At 33.6% G+C, this 23062-nt stretch overlaps 2 protein-coding genes across 2 annotated transcripts; one reads left to right on the plus strand and one right to left on the minus strand.

The window, feature by feature from the left end:
- Nucleotides 1–5425: 5425 nt before the first annotated feature.
- On the minus strand, nt 5426–22148 carry LOC127704583 (sulfotransferase 1B1-like). The gene is made up of 6 exons (XM_052208705.1): nt 22101–22148; nt 20351–20550; nt 17642–17965; nt 16912–17012; nt 9745–9913; nt 5426–5986 (listed from the first exon to the last, which is right to left on the minus strand). The coding sequence occupies exons 2-6, from the start codon at nt 20547–20549 to the stop codon at nt 5877–5879; spliced, it is 903 nt and encodes a 300-aa protein (XP_052064665.1). The 5' UTR covers nt 20550; nt 22101–22148; the 3' UTR covers nt 5426–5876.
- On the plus strand, nt 10182–12246 carry LOC127704584 (uncharacterized). Its single transcript, XM_052208706.1, has one exon. It carries the CDS (start codon nt 10456–10458, stop codon nt 11218–11220), a length of 765 nt encoding a protein of 254 aa, XP_052064666.1. The 5' UTR covers nt 10182–10455; the 3' UTR covers nt 11221–12246.
- Nucleotides 22149–23062: the final 914 nt, after the last annotated feature.

The raw sequence follows: 23062 nt of genomic DNA on the forward strand, positions 1-23062 counted from the left end.
TGATAAATGAATTAGGTATTGACAATTCATTTGGAAACTCAACATATACCCTCACGACACTTACCAAAGAAGAAATCTTGGATAATCATAGGTCTGTTCTATGTTCCTTTGGAATTTTAACCAAAGATGAAGAACTGGATCTTCCATCACTGTATTGGATACCTAAACTACATAAGTGTCCTTACAAACAACGGTATATTGCTGGGTCTTCCAAGTGCTCCACGAAACCTCTTTCTAAATTATTAACATCTTTTTTTTCCGCAATCAAAGCCGGGCTCCAAAATTATTGTGAAACTGCCTATTCTAGAGGTGGCGTGAATCAGATGGGGATACTAAAAAATTCCAAAGATCTTTTAGAGTACATACAATCTAAGAGTCTCTCATCTTGCAATAGTATTAAAACATTTGACTTTTCTACACTTTACACAAGTATTCCCCATTCCAAACTAAAAGACAAATTGAAAGAGTTGGTATTACTTTGTTTCATTAAAAAGAATGGCGAACGTAGATACAAGTATCTTGTCTTGGGGAGGGATAAATCCTACTTTGTAAAGAATCACTCTGATTCAAACAAAAAATTCTCTGAAACTGACATTATCAAGATGCTTGATTTCTTGATTGACAACATATTTGTTACGCTTGGAGGACGTGTTCTTCAACAGACTGTCGGAATTCCAATGGGAACCAATTGTGCCCCTCTTCTTGACGACTTGTTTCTTTATTATTATGAGGCTGACTTCAAACAGGAACTTCTTAGGAAGAAAGATAAAAAGTTAGCAATATCCTTTAACTTTACGTTCCGCTATATAGATGATGTTTTCTCACTATATAATACAAAATTTGGTGACTATGTTGAACGAATCTATCCCATCGAACTAGAGATAAAGGATACTACAGATACAGTTAAGTCTGTCTCATATCTTGACTTACATCTAGAAATTGACAATGAGGGTCGGTTGAAAACAAAACTTTACGACAAAAGAGATGATTTCGGCTTCCCAATTGTGAACTTTCCATTTCTATGTAGCAACATTCCAGCAGCGCCTGCATACGGAGTATATATCTCCCAATTGATACGATATTCCCAGGCTTGTATTTCCTATCATGATTTCCTTGATAGAGGATTGCTGCTCACAAGGAAGCTATTAAACCAAGAGTTCCAAATGCTGAAGTTGAAATCACCCCTTCGTAAATTTTACGGACGCCATCACGAGTTGGTTGACCGTTATGGAATAACTGTTTCACAGATGATTTCGGATACGTTCCTTATGTCGTAACTACAATATCCTTCCCTTTTCACGAATGTGACCTACCGAATTAGACTATTTACCGGATTTGTAATAACATAAGCAACACGACGGGTGCCACATGTGGAGCAGGATCTGCTTACCCTTCCGGAGCACCTGAGATCACCCCCAGTTTTTGGTGGGGTTCGTGTTGCTTAGTCTTTAGTTTTCTATGTTGTGTCATCTGTACTATTATTTGTCTGTTTGTCTTTTTATGTTTGGCCATGGCGTTGTCAGTTTGTTTTCAATCTAGGAGTTTGACTGTCCCTCTTGTATCTTTCGTCCCTCTTTTACTGTAATTTCAAGGCGGGCCCTAGCAATGGATTACATGAAATTTGTTTGCTAGATGTCTACCATGCTATATATGTGCGCTAAAGAAAACGCTTTGGGTAACAGTGTACCGGAAAAAAATCTAACAAATGCTGTTGATTTGTTCGTCTATACTTATCGTACACGACTTATTTATTGGTTACAGTCAGATTTATAGTTCTGTATTTAATTAAACTGTTTTACGATGGATGGCCTTAGGCAGATTTGGCATTACGTTTTTGGTGGTATCATGGTAGCGTGCTCGCCTCGAGTGTGGGAGGTCGTGGGTTCGATCCCCTACCGGATCAGACCAAGGCTTTTAAACTGGTATTTGCTGCTTCTCTGTTAATCACGCGGCATTTAGGAGTAAGAGCTAAGACTGGTCGGCTCGGAGTCAGAATAATGTGTCCGGGTAGGGTGACTGCGGACTGTTACCTTGTTAACTAGCACGTTAAAAATGCGGCTAAACGTGTCTGTCTAGTAAAACGTTCAACAGCCATCCATTTATCTATTCCGACGTTTTTTTATTTTTTTTGTTTTCAATGCACTTCAATTTCGCATTTGATCTTAGCCTTCCAACTGCTTTGATTCGCGGCCATTGATGAGACTTATACCGAGCGTATTAAATAACAAATCTGGTATCCTTGATGAATTTTTACAACTGGGTCCATGCCACTGCTGGAGGACATTTCGTCTACGATGGTGTCAACAGCAAAATAGACAGTGCTCATGTGTTGATCCGAAATATCATTGAAACGGTCTTTTCGACTGTCATACAAGTAAGAGATTTAGCTAGCTATAAAACCAGTTTTAGTCCACCATTTTCTATATTAGGAAATGCCTGTACCAAGTCAGAAATATGTCACTTCTTTTCTATTCGTTTGATGTGTTTGAGCTTTTGATTTTGCCATTTTATAAAGGACTTTCCGTTTCTAATTACCCCTGGAGTTCGATATTTTTGTTATTTTACTTTTTCCTTTTAATTCACTTCTATGAAACATTAAAATCATTCAAAATACTTAGGATTTTCTACCCCCAGGAATTGCTAGACTAAGCCAGATCCAGCACTTATTTTGGAATTTTGGGTTATCAATTCACTTCTTGATTTTGACTGCTTTGATTCAAACGTCAATAATTAGTCTTATGTAGACAAAAAGCGCGTTCGTAATATTAAATTATTATATAATGAACATAAAGGATCAATTTTTTTAAGTAAGTTCACTTACTTAGCCCTTGTCATTATGTTAAGCTTGTGCTGTGTGGAGGCCTTAGAAAGTTTCCCTATGCTTGATGAAATGTATGCTCTTATGGTTTTTTTTTTTATAGTTATGGCCTTTTTTATTCAGTGCGTTGAGATTTTGTTTGTTATGTATTGAAGGCTTCACTTTGACTTTTGGATGAAGGTTAGCAATAAAAGCGCTGTTCCTCTGCTTTGTAGTGTTTTTGGTTGTGCATGTACTGAATTTGTGTCATAAATGGATATCCCATATACTCTCTTTTCTATTAAGACATTTGACTAATGTTTTGTTGTGTATTTGTACCTCTAGATCTTTTTAGTTGTCTTTTGGTAAATATAAAACATGGATAGACCGCAGAGAACAAAAGAAAAATACTATGACAAATGTAAAGTCATGAAATTATATGAGATCTAATAGTCCATGCAGTTTTTATATAACTGCAACTTTTCTTAATTTTTTTCTAACGTGTATGAATATTGAATGATTGGTGTTTGCTTTACGCCACATCCACACAAAAAGGCTATACCGCGGCGAATATGAAATTGATGATAAGTTTACAGTTTGAACACTGTGAATTTAAAGCAGTTCATTTAAATTATCTTTACTGGTTCTGCAACCATTAGGCCATGAACATAGTGCATACACATGGGTTGAATTTGTACTAAAACGGAAAAGTACACATTGCTTAGACGAAATGCATTAATTTCTCGCTTCTATCATTGTAATATTTCATCAGGAAATGACACCACCATGTCAGTATGACATATTTTCTATTTTATTGTTAGCTTGTAAACACTGTTTAAACATTAATTCTGTTTGTCTGAAATGTTGTCAAGTCAGTTTGTGCTCACCATAGTTTATGAACTAAACATAGAGTTAGGAATCATTTTGATGCATATGTAACGACTAGTCGATTCATAACATGTGCCATTTCTAGCTATAAAACCAGGTTCAATCCACCATTTTCTACATAAAAAAATGCCTCTACCAAGTCAGGAATATGACAGTTGTTATCCATTCGTTTGATGTGTTTGTTTTTTTTTATTTTGCCATTTGATTGGGGACTTTCCTTTTTGAATTTTCCTCGGAGTTCAGTATTTTTGTGATTTTACTTTTTTCTTACAGGTTTTTATGTCAAATGTCATTTGCTGGTTTAATTTGCAGTATAATGTAAATAAGGAATTTTAGTACTAAGTTGTAAATAACATTTTCATACATAGTAGTGAATCTTATTAATAATATTAATTGCTCATCCGATAAGTGGAAAGCTCCGAAGTAAACGGAGGTACATACATGTACCTGTACAGAACAAAACAGAACAGTACATTTACAAAGTACATCAGTGTCAATTTAACTGACTAACACGAGGTAAAACCCTCCAAACCATTCACATTTGAGCGTAATTCAGATATTTTACGTGCACCGAAATGTATACAGAATAGCGCCATTATAAATTTTGGATATCCGTTTTCAATCAATTACAGTGTTTGCTTTAAGCTTTTTGAAAATATTACCGAGATTACATTAGTTTTTAGAGCGTGACTGTTTTAGCACAAAGACAGATGGTTGGGTAGAATAAGGCTATTGATGCGCCAATTTGACACCTCTCATTTGTTGGAAAGTAATTTCAGTTCCAATAACCTGTGAGTCAATTAAACGTTATGATATTTATACATCCCGTACAACTAAACAAACACAAAACAACAAATATCCCCATAATGGCTCTTGTATGTCCACGGACATTACATATTCAAAAATGGTTTCCTGTTTTTCCAGAGAGGATTGCATATTCCAAAATGGGCTCTTGTATCTCCAAATAGGAATACATATTCCTAAATTGGAACTTATATCTCCACAAATGATTGTATATTACCAAATGTGATCTTGTACGTCTACAACACATAGCACACGTGCCACATACGTATTTAATCTTACAGACATAGACCGTGCGTGACTTATGTGCTAACACATCCACCATTATTCACTAAAGAGTGAAAATAATCAATCTTACTGCACATTTTAATTTATTTATAACAAAACTACAACTTATGATAAAGAATCACATGAAGTCAATACATGCCATACACCAGTGTTATTGTGAGCAAATCGCAAAATGATATCTCCTTCCATATAAATTGCCTTTCATATGTTAAAAGTTCATTTATATGCCAATCAAAATGACTGACCAAATATTTTGTGTTCATTTACAACTTCTTATGTGTATTATCTATACTGAAATTTTATTGAAAGCCTTTTTGGAAGGGTAATGTGGAATTGCGCTTTCAAGTGAGTAAAGGACGGATCCACAACGAACATATCTAGTGGTAATTAACTATAATGAACCTACCTATAATTACTTTCTTTAACTTCATTTTAACTTTGGTGGATAGTTGTCGCATTGGCAATCTTACCACATCTCCCCATTTTTACGATAACGCTTAGCATCTCCCTGAAACGCTTAACATCTCACTGAAACGCTTATTAATACCATAAAGTCCTCTATACATTTACGTTCACAGATAAACGCTGGTATGTGAACAGTTCGACACTTCGAGTATTTTGGTTGGAAATACAATTTTTTCAAGACATTGATGGATGATAAATATTTATGACGAGAGTGCATGGAAGATGTCCAAAGACAAGTTAACAACTCAAACAAAACACTGCCTAAAACATGATATCTGAATAAAATATTGTCAGTTTTATCCATAATAAAAATTTTTTAAAAATGAAATTAATGCGACAGACCTTGGTTAAGGGAGATAAATCTTAAAATCAGTAATGCGTTTATTAAAGGCAGTTTCATAATTACTCTTTAAAAGCATTCATGTGAAACAGAAATTGAATAATATGTGTGACTAAGAAGCTAATGATATATCTATAAAAATCATTGACACAAACGTTCCTGTGACTTTTAAGAGTTGCGTCCCTTATTATATGTCTAACTTCTAAAAGTTTCTGTTGATGAGCTCTCATTTCTTTACCCTTTCTCTGTCAACTACGAAAACAAATGACTGAAGTAAGTCGTTTTCGCACAGTCATTTTATTCGTACTGAAATTTGTATTTACTGTCTTTCATTTTCTCCTTGTACAGAGCTTCATACCGGTCATTTTGAGCAACAGTATAATAATTCTTCCAATCGCCTATCTCACCTACAAATAAAATATAAATATTTGTGGACAACATATTTAAACAAACATTTTATGTAAATAAAATATATATTCTTTGATTTCTTAACTGACGTTCGTATTCAGTCGTAGTTATTCTATTATGTATATTAAATAAATAAATAGATAAATAAATAAAAATTAGTATGTACATGTAATTAAGTTCTAAACAAACAATCATAATGGTATTAATATTTTTATTCAATTTTTTTATGATACCCCCGCCGAAATATTTCGGTAAACAGGAAGTTGTTGAGTGATGAATCTGAAAACGCATCACACGGTGTAACTTACTTATAAAAACCCTGAAACCAAATTTTGGAAATCCTTGTCAAGTAGTTCCTGAGAAAAATGTGACGAAAATTTTCAACTTGGCTATCATGTGTAAAATAATACAAGTGTTCGGTAAACAGGAAGTTGTTGAGTGATGAATCTGAAAACGCATCACATGGTGTAATTTACTTATATAAACCCTGAAACCAAATTTCAGAAATCCTTGTCAAGTAGTTCCTGAGAAAAATGTGACGAAAATTTTCAACTTGGCTATCATGTGTAAAATAACACAATTGTTCGGTAAACAGGAAGTTGTTGGGTGGTGAATCTGAAAACGCATCACACGGTGTAACTTACTAATATAAACCCTGAAACCAAATTTCAGAAATCCTTGTCAAGTAGTTCGTGAGAAAAATGTGACGAAAATATTCATGGGACGGAAGGACTGACGGATGGATGGATGGACTGACGGAAGGACAGACTGAGATAAAACAGTATACCCCCCCCCCTTTTTTTAAAGCGAGGATATAAAAACGAAAATTTCTGAATGTAATCAATTATTTTGAAAGTTAATCAAACTGTTAAGGATAAGACATGAAATGAATTTATTTTACACACACAGCGTTTTAAGATCAACATGATTTTTAAAATAGGTTTATTTATAAAGTATCTATACTATTAAATGAGAAGACCTCATTTTGTGTGTCGCTTCTCTTCCTTCCACAATAAATTAATCATCATGCCTCTGTGTCCTATAGGTACCATGCATAGTCGCATTTGTCATCTATTCTAATGATTATTCAGTTTGGGTTATTTTGGGAGAAAAACGAAAACAAAGGCGTCCGGATATTGTTTCCGTCATCGGACGGACTTTTAAGTCATAGACAAAGACTTCCGTTTAGGACTGTTTAAATTACACATAATTTTCATTAAGTTATCGGGGACAGGACAATTATTTTCGCGTTTATCTGCATGTATACTATGATCATACTACTATAAAAGCTAGAGACTCTCTATATAATATATCAGTGACCGCCGTGGATGATAAAGTTGGAATTGCTAGTAAATAGCAAATACACTTTATTTATGATAAACAATTATGTATGTTCATAGTATACAGAAAACGCGAAAATAATTGAACTTAACAGAAAACAAAAAAATAACGAACTTCGGAAAAAAGGGAGAGGGCTAGAAAATATTGTCCTGTCGCAGTACCTTTGACTTTTGATACCTTTCCTGAAATTCTCCAGTCATAAAGTCTTTTACAAAAATTCACCCTAATACAGTTTACATACTTTCAACCACGCTCTAAATGCCCGCGATTTCGTGGGTGTGTTCTAGTGTTAATGAATAGTTGAAATGCGTTATAGGACCAGGATTCATTTCATTGAAAAATGATCGTGCCGATTTGACAATTCCAGGCACTTCCAGGCACTTCCCACTGGTTTTTCAGTTTGTTCATTATATGTTGTATTGTTATAAATGTACCAATATCCAATGTTTGTGGGTTATGAGCTCACAAACATGTTAAACCCGTCACATAATTTGGTAGCCTGTCCCAAGTTCATGTTATTCAGTGGTTGTATTTGTTTTGTTTTTAATGTTTTAGCATATACACTTGCATCAGGCGGTTGGTTCTCTCGTTTGAATTGTTTCATCCTTTGTCATGCCAGAGTCTTTTATAGATGACTATAAGATATGTGTGTTGCTCATTGATGAAGGCCGTACAGTAACTTATAGTTGCTTACATCCACGTCACTTGGACCCTGGTGGATAGTTGTCTTATTGACAATCATACCATATGAAATACGGACAAAATTGTGGCATGTACTGGTTAAATTTACATTTTATTATTTGTTCTGTGTTTTTTGTTAATTATACACATTTTAAATGTGATACCCAACAAAGTCAGAGTGAATGAAAGTTTTATATGTAGTCATGCATTCTGCTCTTGAAGAAAACACATTCTATCAAAACCAGATTTGATAACGAACACCGAGTGTCGTTACACAATTCAATTTCAGTGTATGTTTGTTTATTTCCAGGTTCTAACAGACTATGAAATAAGACATACGTTAAGGTTGTCACCTTTTTAAAATATACCAAAAGCCTGCTTAAAGACAAGTAATACCCTATTCCAAACACTTCTTCCTCATAGTCTTTTAAAAACCCCGCCGTCACCGGAGTGGACATTAAGTGTTACCCTTGTCCGTCCATACGTCCCAAAATTGGTTTCCGTTCTCTAACTTTAGTTTGCCTCAACCAAATGTTATGAAACTTACACGCAATGCTAATTACCATAAAATACAGATCAAGTTCGAATTTGGATTACGTCACTTTTACCGTTCTCCAGTCATGGCCCTTTATAGCGGTATATGCAAGCGAGTGCATTATCTGTGTCCCATTTATTCAAATTACGTATAAGGTCAAAACTTGGCATCAAATCAAATTCAAAGATAGTCAAATTCAAGAACTTTTTTTAGAGATAAAAGCCTAGGACGAGCACGGTTTCGCGATTACGAAATATAAGGGTCCAACGGGAGTTAGATCGCTTTGTGAATGAATAAAGTGTAATATAGTTGAATAACATGAGTAAGAGTGCCAAATCAAATACTCTTCCCAGCGATAATATGATATTTTATACAAGTATGTCATGTATGTGTTAACGATGACTAACAATAGACATTAAAAACAGAATCGCAGTGTACAATCTACACGCATTCGTTCATTAATCTTTTGATAAATTATCAAATTGTTGCTTATTTTTTTCTAATGGCAAAAGAAATTCAGAAACCATGCGATGACAAATCAATTTAACTTTTCCTGTTGATTAATCTAAACATTCTGACAACTAGATATCTACATTTAATGTATATCATATCTATGTGTTGTACAGAAGAATACAAAATATAAAGGAGATATTCAGTTGTAAGATTGCCAAGGAGACACCTATCCACACAAAACCAAAGGACATGGATGTAAAAGTCAACACTTCTGCGCTTAAAATAAAAAAATGTGCGCACGATCAATGCTTTTACATGTAACCATATAAAATTACTTGTTTACGATACAATCATCAACATGATAAACTTAATAGTTATATGAAGCTTTTCGTTTGTTTTTCAATACATTACATCAACATTGTCACGGATACATGAGTACGTGCAATAGCTTTTGTATTTTATACGGAAATAAAATATGATAGTGGAGTGTCTTGCGATTGTTGTTAGAAAATCAAAAGTACGGATTATAATAAAACAGACATGTACATGTAATTTAATTATACATCTCCGGGTTTCAAATGTTGAGATTTAGGTTCTTTCTAAAAGTAGATACAGAAAAGTGATTCTGGAGTTCGAAATTGTAAAGATTTATTTTCATTCAAAGAAATCAAGCATATAAACTTGTACTGTAATTGTATTCTTTTTAGAGATCACATGGTCAACTGGGAACATAAGTAATAAACTTACCTTTTCTATAAATAAAACCTTGTCCATCACTTGATACGAGTTTTGACAAATCCATTTTGTTCTTCTGCATATTGTCAAACGATGTTGCCTTTGCTATGCCCTCAACAATTTCGTCTGCTACGTTGATTTCAAGAAAGTCTGCAAGCTTCTTAATTTCTTTAGTTGGATTCTAAAATGAAAGCTGATTGTTCAAGTCGTGGAAAGAATGAAGTAATTAATCCGCCTACATGTACTACATACTGAAGAAAGCTTTCATTTTTTTCTTTTAATGCCCGTTTTATGCATAAATCAGAACACATCTTTTTGATAAATTATTTTTGTTCCGTCTTAAGATCTCTTTACTGAAAGGAAACGAAAAAACTCTAAATCAAAACATGTTCTTAGTTAAAAAAAGTCTTGCATTGTATTCGAAATAAGTGAACGTTTGACCTTTATATAAATATATTTATTAAAGGTATTGGTCACATGACGTAGTTACGGTCAAGTGATTGTTTACTATAAACACGTGTGTGTGTTTACATCAAGCACATGGTGTGTGTTTATGTTCTATTTGATTGGATGGCATATACCCGCAATGCGGTTTTTACGGGTATATGCGCTCATGAGATTCGTGAAAAGCATGATTAAGTATTACTTAAGGGGTTCGTTTGAGAAAATAAAGTTATTCGATGTTTGCCTATAGTTAACGTAGCAGCAGTTCGTTATTGTGGTATGTCTGACTCCGAGAAACTTCTAGATTCTGACCATGAATCTTTGCCTGGTCCTAGTGTACATTCGTTGCCTGATGGTAGTTCTGCACATCATACTGGTAATAACGACTTGGTGGATACATTCTCGCTGTTTAAAACCTATCTTGACGGGAAGATCGCTACTCTTCACAAAGACTTGGCCGTTGGCAATGAGAACTTCGCTACCAAACTCAAGCAAGAAGTGTCAGTTAAACTTAAAGGTGAGGGTAACCAGATACAGTTCAATTTCAATTGTGAAATTATGGCCGACCTTGTTAAGCTTCAGAAGCGTATTCCTGATGAAGATGCAGCATGTCTTAAATTGGTATCTGGTGCTATCCTCAAAGTTAAGAAGCGTAATAAACTCATCCGCATTGCAGACAAATCTCCCGCAGGCTGGAAAACCGTCCGCGAATATGAGAGTGACGACCTTGCCTCCGACTCAGAAGATGAGAAACGCATTCGTTCTGCAGAAAGCCGTGCCATTAGGAGTATCAAGGAAAAGAAAAGACCTCATCCTTATAGAACTGTTACAGCTACTGTTTCTGCTCCTCCTGCTCCAATGCCCAATCAACACAATGTTCGACAAAACAATTATCAACAGCCGCCCTTTCGGACCAGCAGACGGAGGGAACCCTCATCTCATGACATCTGTTACAACTGCAACCAGCTTGGTCACTGGCGAACTCAGTGCCCCCTTTTCAGTACAAAACCAGCTGTCCCAGGGACATCAAGGCAACAGAGTTAATGATAAGTATTTTGATACTACTTTTTTAGATGAAAGCAATCTTTACGGACAGTTTGAACTGTTTCTGTCACATGCAAAATATTTTGATAATATTGATATTTCATCTGTTGCAAAAGGGGTAAAATATAGTTTACGCAAGCATATACAATTCTGGAAACATATAGGTGCAAATGAATTTGTTATCAATACTATCCAACATGGTTACGTTATTCCATTTTTGCAGACTCCTACATCTATGTCATTTAAGAATAACAAATCTGCAAATGTCCATTCTAAATTTGTAAATGAAGCAATTTCAGAATTACTGAATATCGGATGTGTTATTGAAACTCCATTTCAACCGTTTGTTGTAAATCCGCTAAGTGTTGCAGTTCAAAGTTCGGGCAAAAAACGTCTGATTTTAGATTTAAGTGAACTGAATGTTTTTATTAAAAAAGAAAGAATAAAATTTGAGGACTGGAAAGTGGCTTTAAATTATTTCACAAAAGATTGCTATCAATTTAAATTTGATCTTAAGTCTGGATATTTTCATTATGACGTATGTACTAAACAACAAACATATTTAGGATTTTGCTGGAACGAAAAATTTTACTGTTTTACAGTGTTAGCCTTTGGTCTATCATCTGCTCCATATCTATTCACAAAATGTCTACGACCAATCGTAAAATATTGGCGAGAAAATGGCGTAGATATTGTACTTTACTTAGATGATGGACTTGGAATGGGTAAAAATAAACAAGAAGCTTCCGAATGTTCATCTTTCGTGAAAACCTCCTTGTTAGAAGCAGGGTTTTTAATTAACATGGATAAATCTATTTTTGAGCCAGTACAATGTTTAGAGTGGTTAGGTTTAGTTTGGGATTCGTCTGATTTTTCAATTAGTATATCAGATAGACGGATTGATAATACACTTACATCATTGGTTGATATTTTGAATAACTTTCCTAATTTCACAGCACGTAAATTGGCTCAGGTAACGGGAAAGGTAATTTCTATGTGTCCAGTCATGGGTAACATAACAAGTTTAATGACCCGTTATTTACACTGGGCAATTGAATACAGAGTGAAGTGGGATTTAAAGTTAATATTGGAATGTCCTGATTGTGTATTTAATGAGCTCACATTTTGGCTGAATAACATTAAAAGATTGAACAGAAAACATTTAGCAGGTTATTCTTTTCCTCACGTGCTTGTATATTCTGATGCCAGTAACGTAGCTGCTGGTGCTTACTCGATAGATATTGACTCTAATATTTTTCATCAGATGTGGACTTTACAAGAGTCCCTAAAGAGTTCTACATGGAGAGAACTTCAAGCCATTTTGTTGGCTTTGATGTCGTTTAAGAACCGTTTAAGAAATAAATGTGTTAAATGGCATACAGATAATATTAACTGTGTTTCCATTGTTCAGAAAGGAAGTGCAAAAGTACATTTACAAGAGATAGCTATTAATATTTTTAAGTTGTGTTCTGAATTGAATATTACTTTAGATGTTGTTTGGATCCCGAGATCTAAGAATACAAAAGCTGATTATATTTCTAAAATGATTGATATAGAAGACTGGGGAACAAATAAAGAATTTTTTAAATTAGTAGATAATATGTGGGGTCCGCATACTGTGGACAGGTTTGCGAGTAATTTGAATAAAAAATTACCAAGATTTAATTCAAAATTCTGGAATCCAGGTGTTGAAGCAGTTGATGCGTTCACGCAAAATTGGAAAAATGAAGTAAATTGGATTGTTCCTCCAATTTCCGTTGTCTGTAGAGCAATCAAACATTTGATTTTATGTAAGGCTAGAGGCACTTTGATAGTTCCAAAGTGGCCTTCCTCGTCATATTGGACAATGATTTTTAAAAAAGGTTCGCATTTGCAACCCTATGTAACTGATGTTTTAGAATTTCAACCAAATCAGAACATTTTTATTCATGGTATGAATAATAAGTCCTTGTTGGGATCTTCTGAATTCGTTTCTAGTGTTTTAGCTATTAGATTGAACGCTCAGTTCATGTAAGAATTTACGACAAGGCTGTTGAGCAAGGTCGTATGGTAAAGACAAGGCCAATCTAATGGCAAGGTCGTATGCTGATGACAAGGCCAAATTAAATAGGCAAGGTCTCACCTGACATGGCCAGTGTGAAAAATAAATCTGGCAAGGTCATTTAAATATATTGTAAACTAGTAGTAGTATAGTAGATTATATTTCTATTTGATATGCACGTTTTTCAGATATTTTTTCATGTGGAGTCTGGAAATCCTTGCCTAAGCCAGTTGACCAAGATTTATCATCTTTATCTAACTGCCTACCTGAGTTCTGTCTCTATTCGAAAGCCGAGAATACCAAAAGAAAATACTCTTATGCATTTAACAATTTCTGTAAGTGGTGTAATAACTATTCTTATGTTAAACCTTTACCAGCTTCAGATTTTTATGTTTCATTGTACTTAATACACATATCAAAGACATTTAACTCGTATGCTAAGGTTGAAGAAGCATACTATTCAATAAGCTGGGCTCACAAACTAGCTGGCTTTTCTAATCCGTGTAATTCACAGTTGTGTATATCGGTTAAAGAAGGAGCTCATAGAAAGATTGGACATATTATTGTAAATAAAAAAGAACCAATTACGCCAGATATTTTAAAGAATATTGTTAATAAATATGGTAAAGAATGTAACAATCTTATAGAAATTAGAATTTGTTGTATGTGTCTTATTAGTTACGCAGGGTTTTTAAGATTTTCTGAAATGGTAAATTTAAAAAGATCTGATTTAAAATTTGCTGATACACATGTCTCTTTGCTCATACAGAAAAGCAAAACTGATCGTTATAGAGAAGGCACACAAGTTTTAATTGCTAGAACAGATACACAAACATGCCCTGTTAGTATGTTGGAGAAATATTTGTTATTATCCAATATAGATGCATCATCTTCAGATTATATATTTAGATCCATGTATTTATGTAAATAATCTAGATCTTATAGACTGAGAGGTTTTAAACCTTTGTCATATACTAGAGTTAGAGAAATTATATTATCAGCTCTGGAATCTATCGGTTTAGATAAGTCAAAATTTGGATTACATAGCTTGAGATCAGGTGGAGCTACTGCAGCTGCATCAGCTGGCATTCATGATAGATTATTTAAGAAGCATGGTAGATGGGCTTCAGATAAAGCAAAAGATGGCTATGTAAGAGAAAATGTTAAAGAAAAACTGACAGTGTCTAAAAGTTTGGGAATTTAATTTTTATAGATATACTATATATGTGTATTATTCTTTGCTCAGATCTGCTTGGCTTTCTTTGTCTTTCGAAAGGCTGCTACACCTGTAGGCACACTTATCCTATTTATGTGTTGTTTTATTTATTAAATAATTTATATTCGTTTGAGCTGGCGAATTAGAATATAAATATATTTATTAAAGGTATTGGTCACATGACGTAGTTACGGTCAAGTGATTGTTTACTATAAACACGTGTGTGTGTTTACATCAAGCACATGGTGTGTGTTTATGTTCTATTTGATTGGATGGCATATACCCGCAATGCGGTTTTTACGGGTATATGCGCTCATGAGATTCGTGAAAAGCATGATTAAGTATTACTTAAGGGGTTCGTTTGAGAAAATAAAGTTATTCGATGTTTGCCTATAGTTAACGTAGCAGCAGTTCGTTATATGTTTACCCACCCACCCACCCCTTTTATGAGTTGGTTATTGTTAACGTGGGCATATACATATATTACACTATATTAATATGAATTTTTCCTCTTTTGTAGATAGATTTTGATTGTGTTACTGTATATTCTATTATATGATTGGATTGGTAGTGTGCTTGTCTGAATTATAGTGAAGGACTTTAGTTTGAAGAATTGTGAATGTAAATAATATTAAAGGCTGCTACACCTGTAGGCACACTTATCCTATTTATGTGTTGTTTTATTTATTAAATAATTTATATTCGTTTGAGCTGGCGAATTAGAATATAATTATCCTTCTTTCCTTCTTGTGAATATATATAGTTTAGTTAAGCATTGTGACGTAGGAATTTTACTTATTCATTTGGGAAATTGTGAACTGTTTTCTGAAGAAATGAAATGTACTAATATTGATATAAATGTAGTGTTGTCTCACTCATATCTACTCCTAGGCGTCGCCCATACTCCGCACCTATCCTTGTTTGCAAATATCATTTCATTTTCTTTACTTGTGTATTTACTTTTTGAAGTTGTGTTACGTCTTACTGAATTTGCCATTTCCGTTCACTTAGACAACCATCAAAAACGTAGAATGAAACAATACATGTTGGATTTGACATCAATAAGAAGATTATCCAGAAAAGCGCTTCGGACGCATAAAATTATTTTACGTGATTTTTTGTTTTTTTTTATCGGAAAAGAACAATGCAATATATTCAAGCGAATCGCACTACGCATTGCATGCTCTTAAGATGATGATTAACATTATAAATAACTGCTATGTTGAATGTTGTCATGAAATGTTTGATTGGAAATACTTTCATGTATTTTAACAGTAACGAGGTCTATTGAGATGTCAACTCGGTCTTTCACGAACAAACTTAATAGTTGATTTCGTTTTTGGAGTATGTTTGCGAGTGTAGGGGCCTACACAACAATACACTTCTTTAAAATAACCTTTATTACTTCAATAAAGAAATGTTGACTGAAATATTGTGGTTTTTACTCAAATACATTGTAACTGTTACACCACAAGGGCGATAACATAGATGATAATTTGTACTGTGTCTACAAGAATATGTCCAACAAGTAGATATAATGAAACTGCCTTGACTAATTTGAAAGTTAAATCTTTAAAAATAACATACCATGGGTCGATATCGAGAATGCACCTTAAATAAATCTTAATATTCAAACCGAAAATCGCTGTGCAATGATAATATTTAATAATTGTCTGAACTTAACATTTGTCCTTTTTTGAGGATCAGAGAACTATGGGATAAACTGTTATGAAGTTCTCATTGTCTACTAATACGACTTGTAAAAATCTCTTAAGTGAACACCTGTAATAAGGTCTACGAAGCTTATTAAATTCCACGTTTTTAGAATATAATGCATTCTGGGTAATATTTTCAAATAGCGTACACAACGCTTATTTATTTGTCTGCTAATACGACTTGTAAAAATCTCTTAAGTGAACACCTGTAATAAGGTCTACGAAGCTTATTAAATTCCACGTTTTTAGAATATAATGCATTCTGGGTAATATTTTCAAATAGCGTACACAACGCTTACTTATTTGAACAGTTGAAATTCAACCAATGACGTAAGATCGACTCATTTTCCTCTTAAACCTGAGCATACGGCAACTGAGGATACAGCAAGTCGCACCTAATAAAAAATAAACGGTCTTAATGAGGGTCTCTACAATTCTGTATTGTTTAATTTTTAGCCATTTTCTCTATTCAATTTCTTCATAAATTTGGACCATTATTCTATATTCTTTATAGTTAAGCGCCCCATTTTCATTTTTCTCTTTTTTTATAGCTTAGCGCCCCAACATTTTCTATTCTTTATTTATTTGCCTATTTTTTACTATTCTTTATTTGTTTTTGCCTATTTTTCACTATTCCCTGTTTTTGTCCATTTTTCTGTAGTATTGGCCTTTATCGTCTATTCTGTAAATCACATCTAGACCCTCATAATAGAATATACCTTTTTCATATCCTCGTAGTAACAAGTGTAAATCAGTCCCGGATGGTCCGTTTCTGCTTGTTCCATTCCAAGTTCATAATCAAACCATGACCCATACGGCACTTCAAAAAAAATTAATAATACATCATTGTTTATGTTTAGAAATTGATAATTAATGTGCATTATGTCGCGTTCAAAACTCATTTTTCAGATAATTCTTTTTGATGTTTATCAAATATATATTTCATAGTGTCTTACATTTTTACGGAATAGTTATAAAAAAAATAGCCGTACATGTATGAGATATGCTTCATTGCATTTTTTTTTATCAGAATGCTTCTTTAAAATCATAAGGTAGCCCGTATTTTTTTATTGACTGCCTAATACTTGACGGTCGATATTTGTATGCTATTGACAAAACAGGAGAGAAAAAACAATTGGTTCCATCATATTTTGGATCCGTTAATTGGAAAGAAATCTTATAAAGCACTAAAATCAATAACGAGTTTCTTGGACGCTGTTGGAAAAACACATATCAAAATTTTATCTGTAATTGGTATACAAATTCCAGTACAATGTGCATGTAGCTATTATAGGTCAATTGGTATACAAAAACAATATGTCTTTGCAAATGCCAGTACATGTAGTTATAGGTCAATTATCATGCAAAAAACAATATGGTAAGTCGATGTCCTGCCATACAACTAGAAATTGATGTATATATATGGAATTATGTACGAAAGAATCTTACCTTTTCCCGTCATCCAGTTTTCAAAGTACTCATTCCATGGTATATCTAAATTGACACAAATATCTTTCCTTGCGTGGTTATGGAGTGAAATGCTGACATCTTTAGGATTCCTCATCATGTGAATAATTTTCCCGCCTTTTTCAATATGACGAGTGGGTATATACTGGAACCGCACATGCGTGTCGAGAATTCTGGGAGATGGAAGTGCATCAAGCATGGATAACTCTGGTATCGCTTCCAACATCTTTTCTCCCTTTGTCTCTTTTGTTAATTCTGTTTTATTACCTATAATCAATGCCAATATTTCATATAACCAATGGGTGCCTGCAATAGAGAAATGTATAATCACTGAATTGCCTCGGTTTTATTTTCGGTAAATTATTTTTCCTCTGATTTCATTACATGCTCTGCTTTAGTTATATACTATGTATGTATTAAATGTTAAAAAGTGTTAATATATCAATAAAAGTTGCTTTTCTCCTTGCAAAATTAAAATTTCCAAAAATCTTTTTTTTTAAACCAAACACTTCTTTTCAATGGTTTTTCCGTGGGAGACTTTATTTTTTTTTTTTTTATTCTTCAAGACAACAGAACATGTATCAATTTCCAATAACTATTTATAAAAAAAAACATTTATAGCTACTTGCTAGCAAAACATATGCTCTTCCTTTGGTCTCTAGTGGATAGTTTCAGCATTTGGTAATCGGACCATATGTCATTATATTAATGATGAAGTGACGAACGACAAATAAATTAACGAAAAATTTAAGAAGCGCAATACAGTCAACATATATATGTGTGTACATGTACTAACAATGTGGTGATAACAAACAACAGTGTATTTTAAATCATTTTTAAATGAACACATATTTATAAATTGGTGTCTACATTCATTTGTAGAACTGAAATTAGGTCGATACACTTGAACGTTTGCATGCCCTATTGTTAATTGCTGGTGGTTTAAAGCTGCGTCAGTACACATGGCCGCAATTCGCGGAGATACGACTTTCATACTAGTGTGAAGGCAAGCTATCCGGGGTTAATATTCATGAGGCTAGCCTTCAATAATATTCATGAGATGAGACCGCGTTCGATGAAGTGGTGTGGGTAATTAATAGAATTTGTGACAATAAAATAACTCTTTGCGGTAAATATCCAATACGGTTTTGCTATTTATACATGTAGCAATATAAAATCTTAAATCAATAGGTGTCTTCTGCAAGGTCCGCGTCTTTTAACATTTAAAATGAAAGAAAACAAAAAGGTCAATGCCTCAATACACATAACACCAAGAAACGATTTATTAAAATTATGTGATAAGTGAAATAATATAAACTGAAACAACAATAAATAAAAGGATGATTAGATATTGAAATTTAGCGATTACTGTAAATAAAGAAATTTAACAAAAGCGATGAAATATGCATATACTCTTCAAAATGGGACATCCACACCAACAGTCCATATCAATGAGGGGCCTGATGGGGGGAGGGGTCTCATCACGATTCACGAGTTGATTTTTTTGTCAATCACGATTCACAGAAAATAAATTTCCATGATCACGGATCACGAAAATATAAAAAAAAATAAATCTGTAGAAAAACGGATCACGATAGCGAAAATGCGCCGATCACGAAGGACGAAAATAACCCATCAGGCCCCTCATCAATACGGTTAATATAAATAATTATCATCTTTGACTTCTCAAAGTGTTTAGGAAAGGAATTATAGGGAATTAATTGTCATATGGGCATTCCCTAATCTGTTCGCTGTCTACAAATATAGTCCCAATTTAAAGTAACACATATGGTATGTGGTATGGCCTTTGCTCATTGTTGAAGGCCGTACGTTTACCTATAGTTTTAACCTTTACTTCATTAGGTTTCATTGACAATCGTTCCACATCTGTTTATTTTTATACAGAGACGGGAAAATAGATTGTGAAAGAGGTTAGGCCAATTTACCCTGTATTTGTTTCACTCACATGATCAAAATCTCGAAGTTGTCATACTGGAAATTGAATAGTAAAGAGTCTACATAATATACTTAAAACATTTATAAACATTATGGATGTCCTTTTTATACATATTTGTGATAAATACTCAATATTGACCAAAATCTGTCAAAATTGCGCTTTTGTGCCGATTCCGGTGAAAAATGTTGTTTTCATTTTTTTTTTTGCAGCACTGGGTCGATAACGCTGCTCGTGGACTATCAATCCCCGAGGGTATCATCAGCTCAGTAGTGCTTACTTCGTTTACATTATGAAATTATTAAGAAAGCAAGGTTTCAACTCCCAGGCAAAGTTGACCTTATATGTTATTATTTTAGGTCATTTCTGTTCATATATCTCGTCAACTGTTTCTGTATTCTGTTCTGTTCCTATACACCCTTGGCTTTTTAAAAGAATATTCGTCTTTGAGCGTTCCTGATGAAGGTAAATCCAGAAAAGCGCTTCGGATGCATGAAATTTATAACGTGTTGTTTTCAGTTTTTTGCAGGATTTATCAATTGGCGATTTGTTTAAAAAATGTTAAAAAGTATATCCTGAACCTTAAACTACTAACATGGAGCTGCGATATCGTGAATTTAAGCAAAGATGAAAAACATTTTGAAAATGGCTCTGATGTGAAATAAATTCGGAGGTTATTGGTCCTACCTGTTGAGGTTGTTTACAGTGTGGTCAATATACAACTATTATACATGTACCTGATTTTGAATGCGTGCATATTAATATATCTGTTTCCCGTGACTGGAAGTTCTTTATCCCCTGTAGTATCTGCTCCGCTCCTTTCATTCGGAAAGATAGAAAAGCTGGGTATGGTACTCCTTCATACTCTGGCCATGGAACGGGTGGCAATGACTTCATTTGCTCTATAGCCTTCATCATTTCGGGAGGTATATCCATTCTGTGTAATCAGGTTCGCAAAATAAGTTAATTACCAAAATTTACAATGAATATAATGTAAACAAAACTTCGCTCAAGGAGTCATATTTCATTACTTTGTAATGATTATCGTTCTGAATATAAAAGTAATATTTGCCGCTTAACGTTTAGAATGTATCCAATCACCCAACTATCTGACTACATTTATAAAAAATATATCTCAGTAATCAATCGCCGTATCAGAATCTCATGGATTCTGGGAAATATTTTCAAAAGCATACACCAAAAACGTTGTGCCTGTGTGATTGGCTTGCAACGTCCAAAACAATTGAAATTCAACTAATGACGTGACGTTCAACGTTTTGTTTTCATTTTGGGGTACGAACAATGAAATTACCCTCGATCCTTAAGATTCTGAAACGACGAAATTGTCTTTAAAAAATAATACTTGTAAACATACAAAAAAATCGGAAACTGGATCAGTCATTCCATACCATTTATTACTGAAAAGTACAAGCTCCAAACCTGTTTGTTTTTTATATGATGAACTTTTGATGGTATTTTAACGCTGTGTAGAATAGAATGTCACGGTACTTTTTCTTTGTTGATTGTTAACTATCAAATCTATTCCAAGTCTTAATGAACCAATTAAAATTATGAGAACATAACTAGTTGTTTCAAACATTCTGATCGGTGCAAGTGTAATGTACGAATAATGTATGTCTCCTTTCAAGATATCCTTGATATGAGTACTTATAATGAATTCATAAAGATTTGGTTGACTATTTTCATATCAAATTTCATATTTGATGTTTTTATTTTTATATATTTGATACCACCGTTTATGCTAATTTTGGATTAATTATCTTTATATATATTACGAGAAAAAAATTCTTCAGCGGAGAACGAAGGCAGGCTGATTTAAACGTCCATTTATAATATTTAAAGACAAAAGTATAACAGAAAGTGTTCAGAAATATGATAAGTATTACATGTATTATGGGGATTTTATAACCGGATGTTTCTGTTTAGATGACGTACAAATGTATGTCAACATGGTCAAGGCAAGACTCCACTGTCGTCGAGATTTTGTCAAGATACATGTATATTTATTCTGGAGTCACGTTTAAAAAATTATCCAGTGTCTTTCAAAATATATAAAAACGTACGAGCCCCCAGTCGGTAATAAGTGATACGTCCCTAAATATAAACAAATAATAGTAATTTAAGCAGATAAGTGCTGACCCTTTTGAATACCTAGATCTATTGACAGAATAGGCAAAAACACAATGACGGGGTTTCCAAAGGAATATTAGTTTTTTCAAAAGGTTTCAACATAGTACTTACACATGTTACACGAATGTCAATTTATTGAGTGGTGTTGATTTATAAAAAGTGTGCTGATTGTTATTTTCTTTTTATATCGTGACGTTAAATATGTTGCTTAGTTTTTTTCTGTGGAATATATATATTTTAGTACATTAAACAGTTAAATTAAAACATATATCAATGCGTTTTAAAAGAAACCTATATTATAATACACACAAGTGAACTGACTTTGACCGAACATACCTTGATTTTCTTGTTAAATGAATGTTTGTGCAAAATAAACTAGGTCAGTATTTATTTGAAAATATTAAGGTTAATATTTAGTTCGTAGTGTGTCGAAATCTGGAATTGTCAAATCATTGGATTTTCCTACTTGTAACTGATGCAAGATACTTAAAATATTAATATTAACTTATTCGAGGCTCCGAAAAAGAATATAACTAGTAAGACAACATTTCATCATATTTATGTTAATTAGGGATGCATACACAAAATACGGTCAACCTTTTGAACCTCTATTAACGTTCAATATCTAGCACGTACTAAATTGTCAATATTATTGAATGATTAGTGTACATAATAAACCATGTACGACCACGTTTAAAGGTGGAATATACACCCACTTTGTTGGATATTTAATTTATAAAATATGTACATTTATCCGTTTTTTTTCTTCTAAATCTACCCTTAAGAGATGTAAAAAAAAAACCCAAACTTATAATAATTATATTAGACAGCATACTTAATAAGAATTATCCGTAATACATCGACTGATCGGGATTTTGAAAAAGGACCCCCAAACTAGGAAACGTTAGGAGTGGTCACTGGAACATATAAAAAGTCTATACATTAACCATATGTAACTCCAAAAGGGGGCCCGGGCCGCCGCCCCCTCAAATTCGCCTCTGATCGAAGAGAAAAATTCTCTCAAAATTCAGCTTGTGCCTTGAGGCTCCATAGCAAGTAGCATGTATTGCTCACCTGGCTTTTTTGTAGAAATTTCATTCAACACAACAATGTTGGGAAAAATCTTGTTTTGCTGGACAGAGCTTCGATCTGTCTATTCATTACAGTTAACACGATAACAAGCAAATAAAAAAGGGGTAGAAATTGTGATTTAGAGCAAAACTCCTGTAAATAAAACCATAGATAGATCTACCATCATAGATACAAGGTTTAACATTTTATATGCCAGACACCGAGCA

The sequence above is a fragment of the Mytilus californianus genome, unplaced genomic scaffold (assembly GCF_021869535.1).
Source record: "Mytilus californianus isolate M0D057914Y unplaced genomic scaffold, xbMytCali1.0.p SCAF_6, whole genome shotgun sequence".
NCBI lineage: Eukaryota > Metazoa > Mollusca > Bivalvia > Mytilida > Mytilidae > Mytilus > Mytilus californianus.

Coding starts and splice junctions, on each gene's coding strand:
- LOC127704583 (XM_052208705.1), bottom strand. CDS start 20,549: ATGGATATACCTCCCGAAATGATGAAGGCTATAGAGCAAATGAAGTCA. Junction 17,013..17,641: donor AAACTGGATGACGGGAAAAG/GTAAGATTCTTT, acceptor TTTTTTTTGAAG/TGCCGTATGGGTCATGGTTT. Junction 5,987..9,744: donor AGGTTTTATTTATAGAAAAG/GTAAGTTTATTA, acceptor TTTTATTTGTAG/GTGAGATAGGCGATTGGAAG.
- LOC127704584 (XM_052208706.1), top strand. CDS start 10,456: ATGTCTGACTCCGAGAAACTTCTAGATTCTGACCATGAATCTTTGCCT.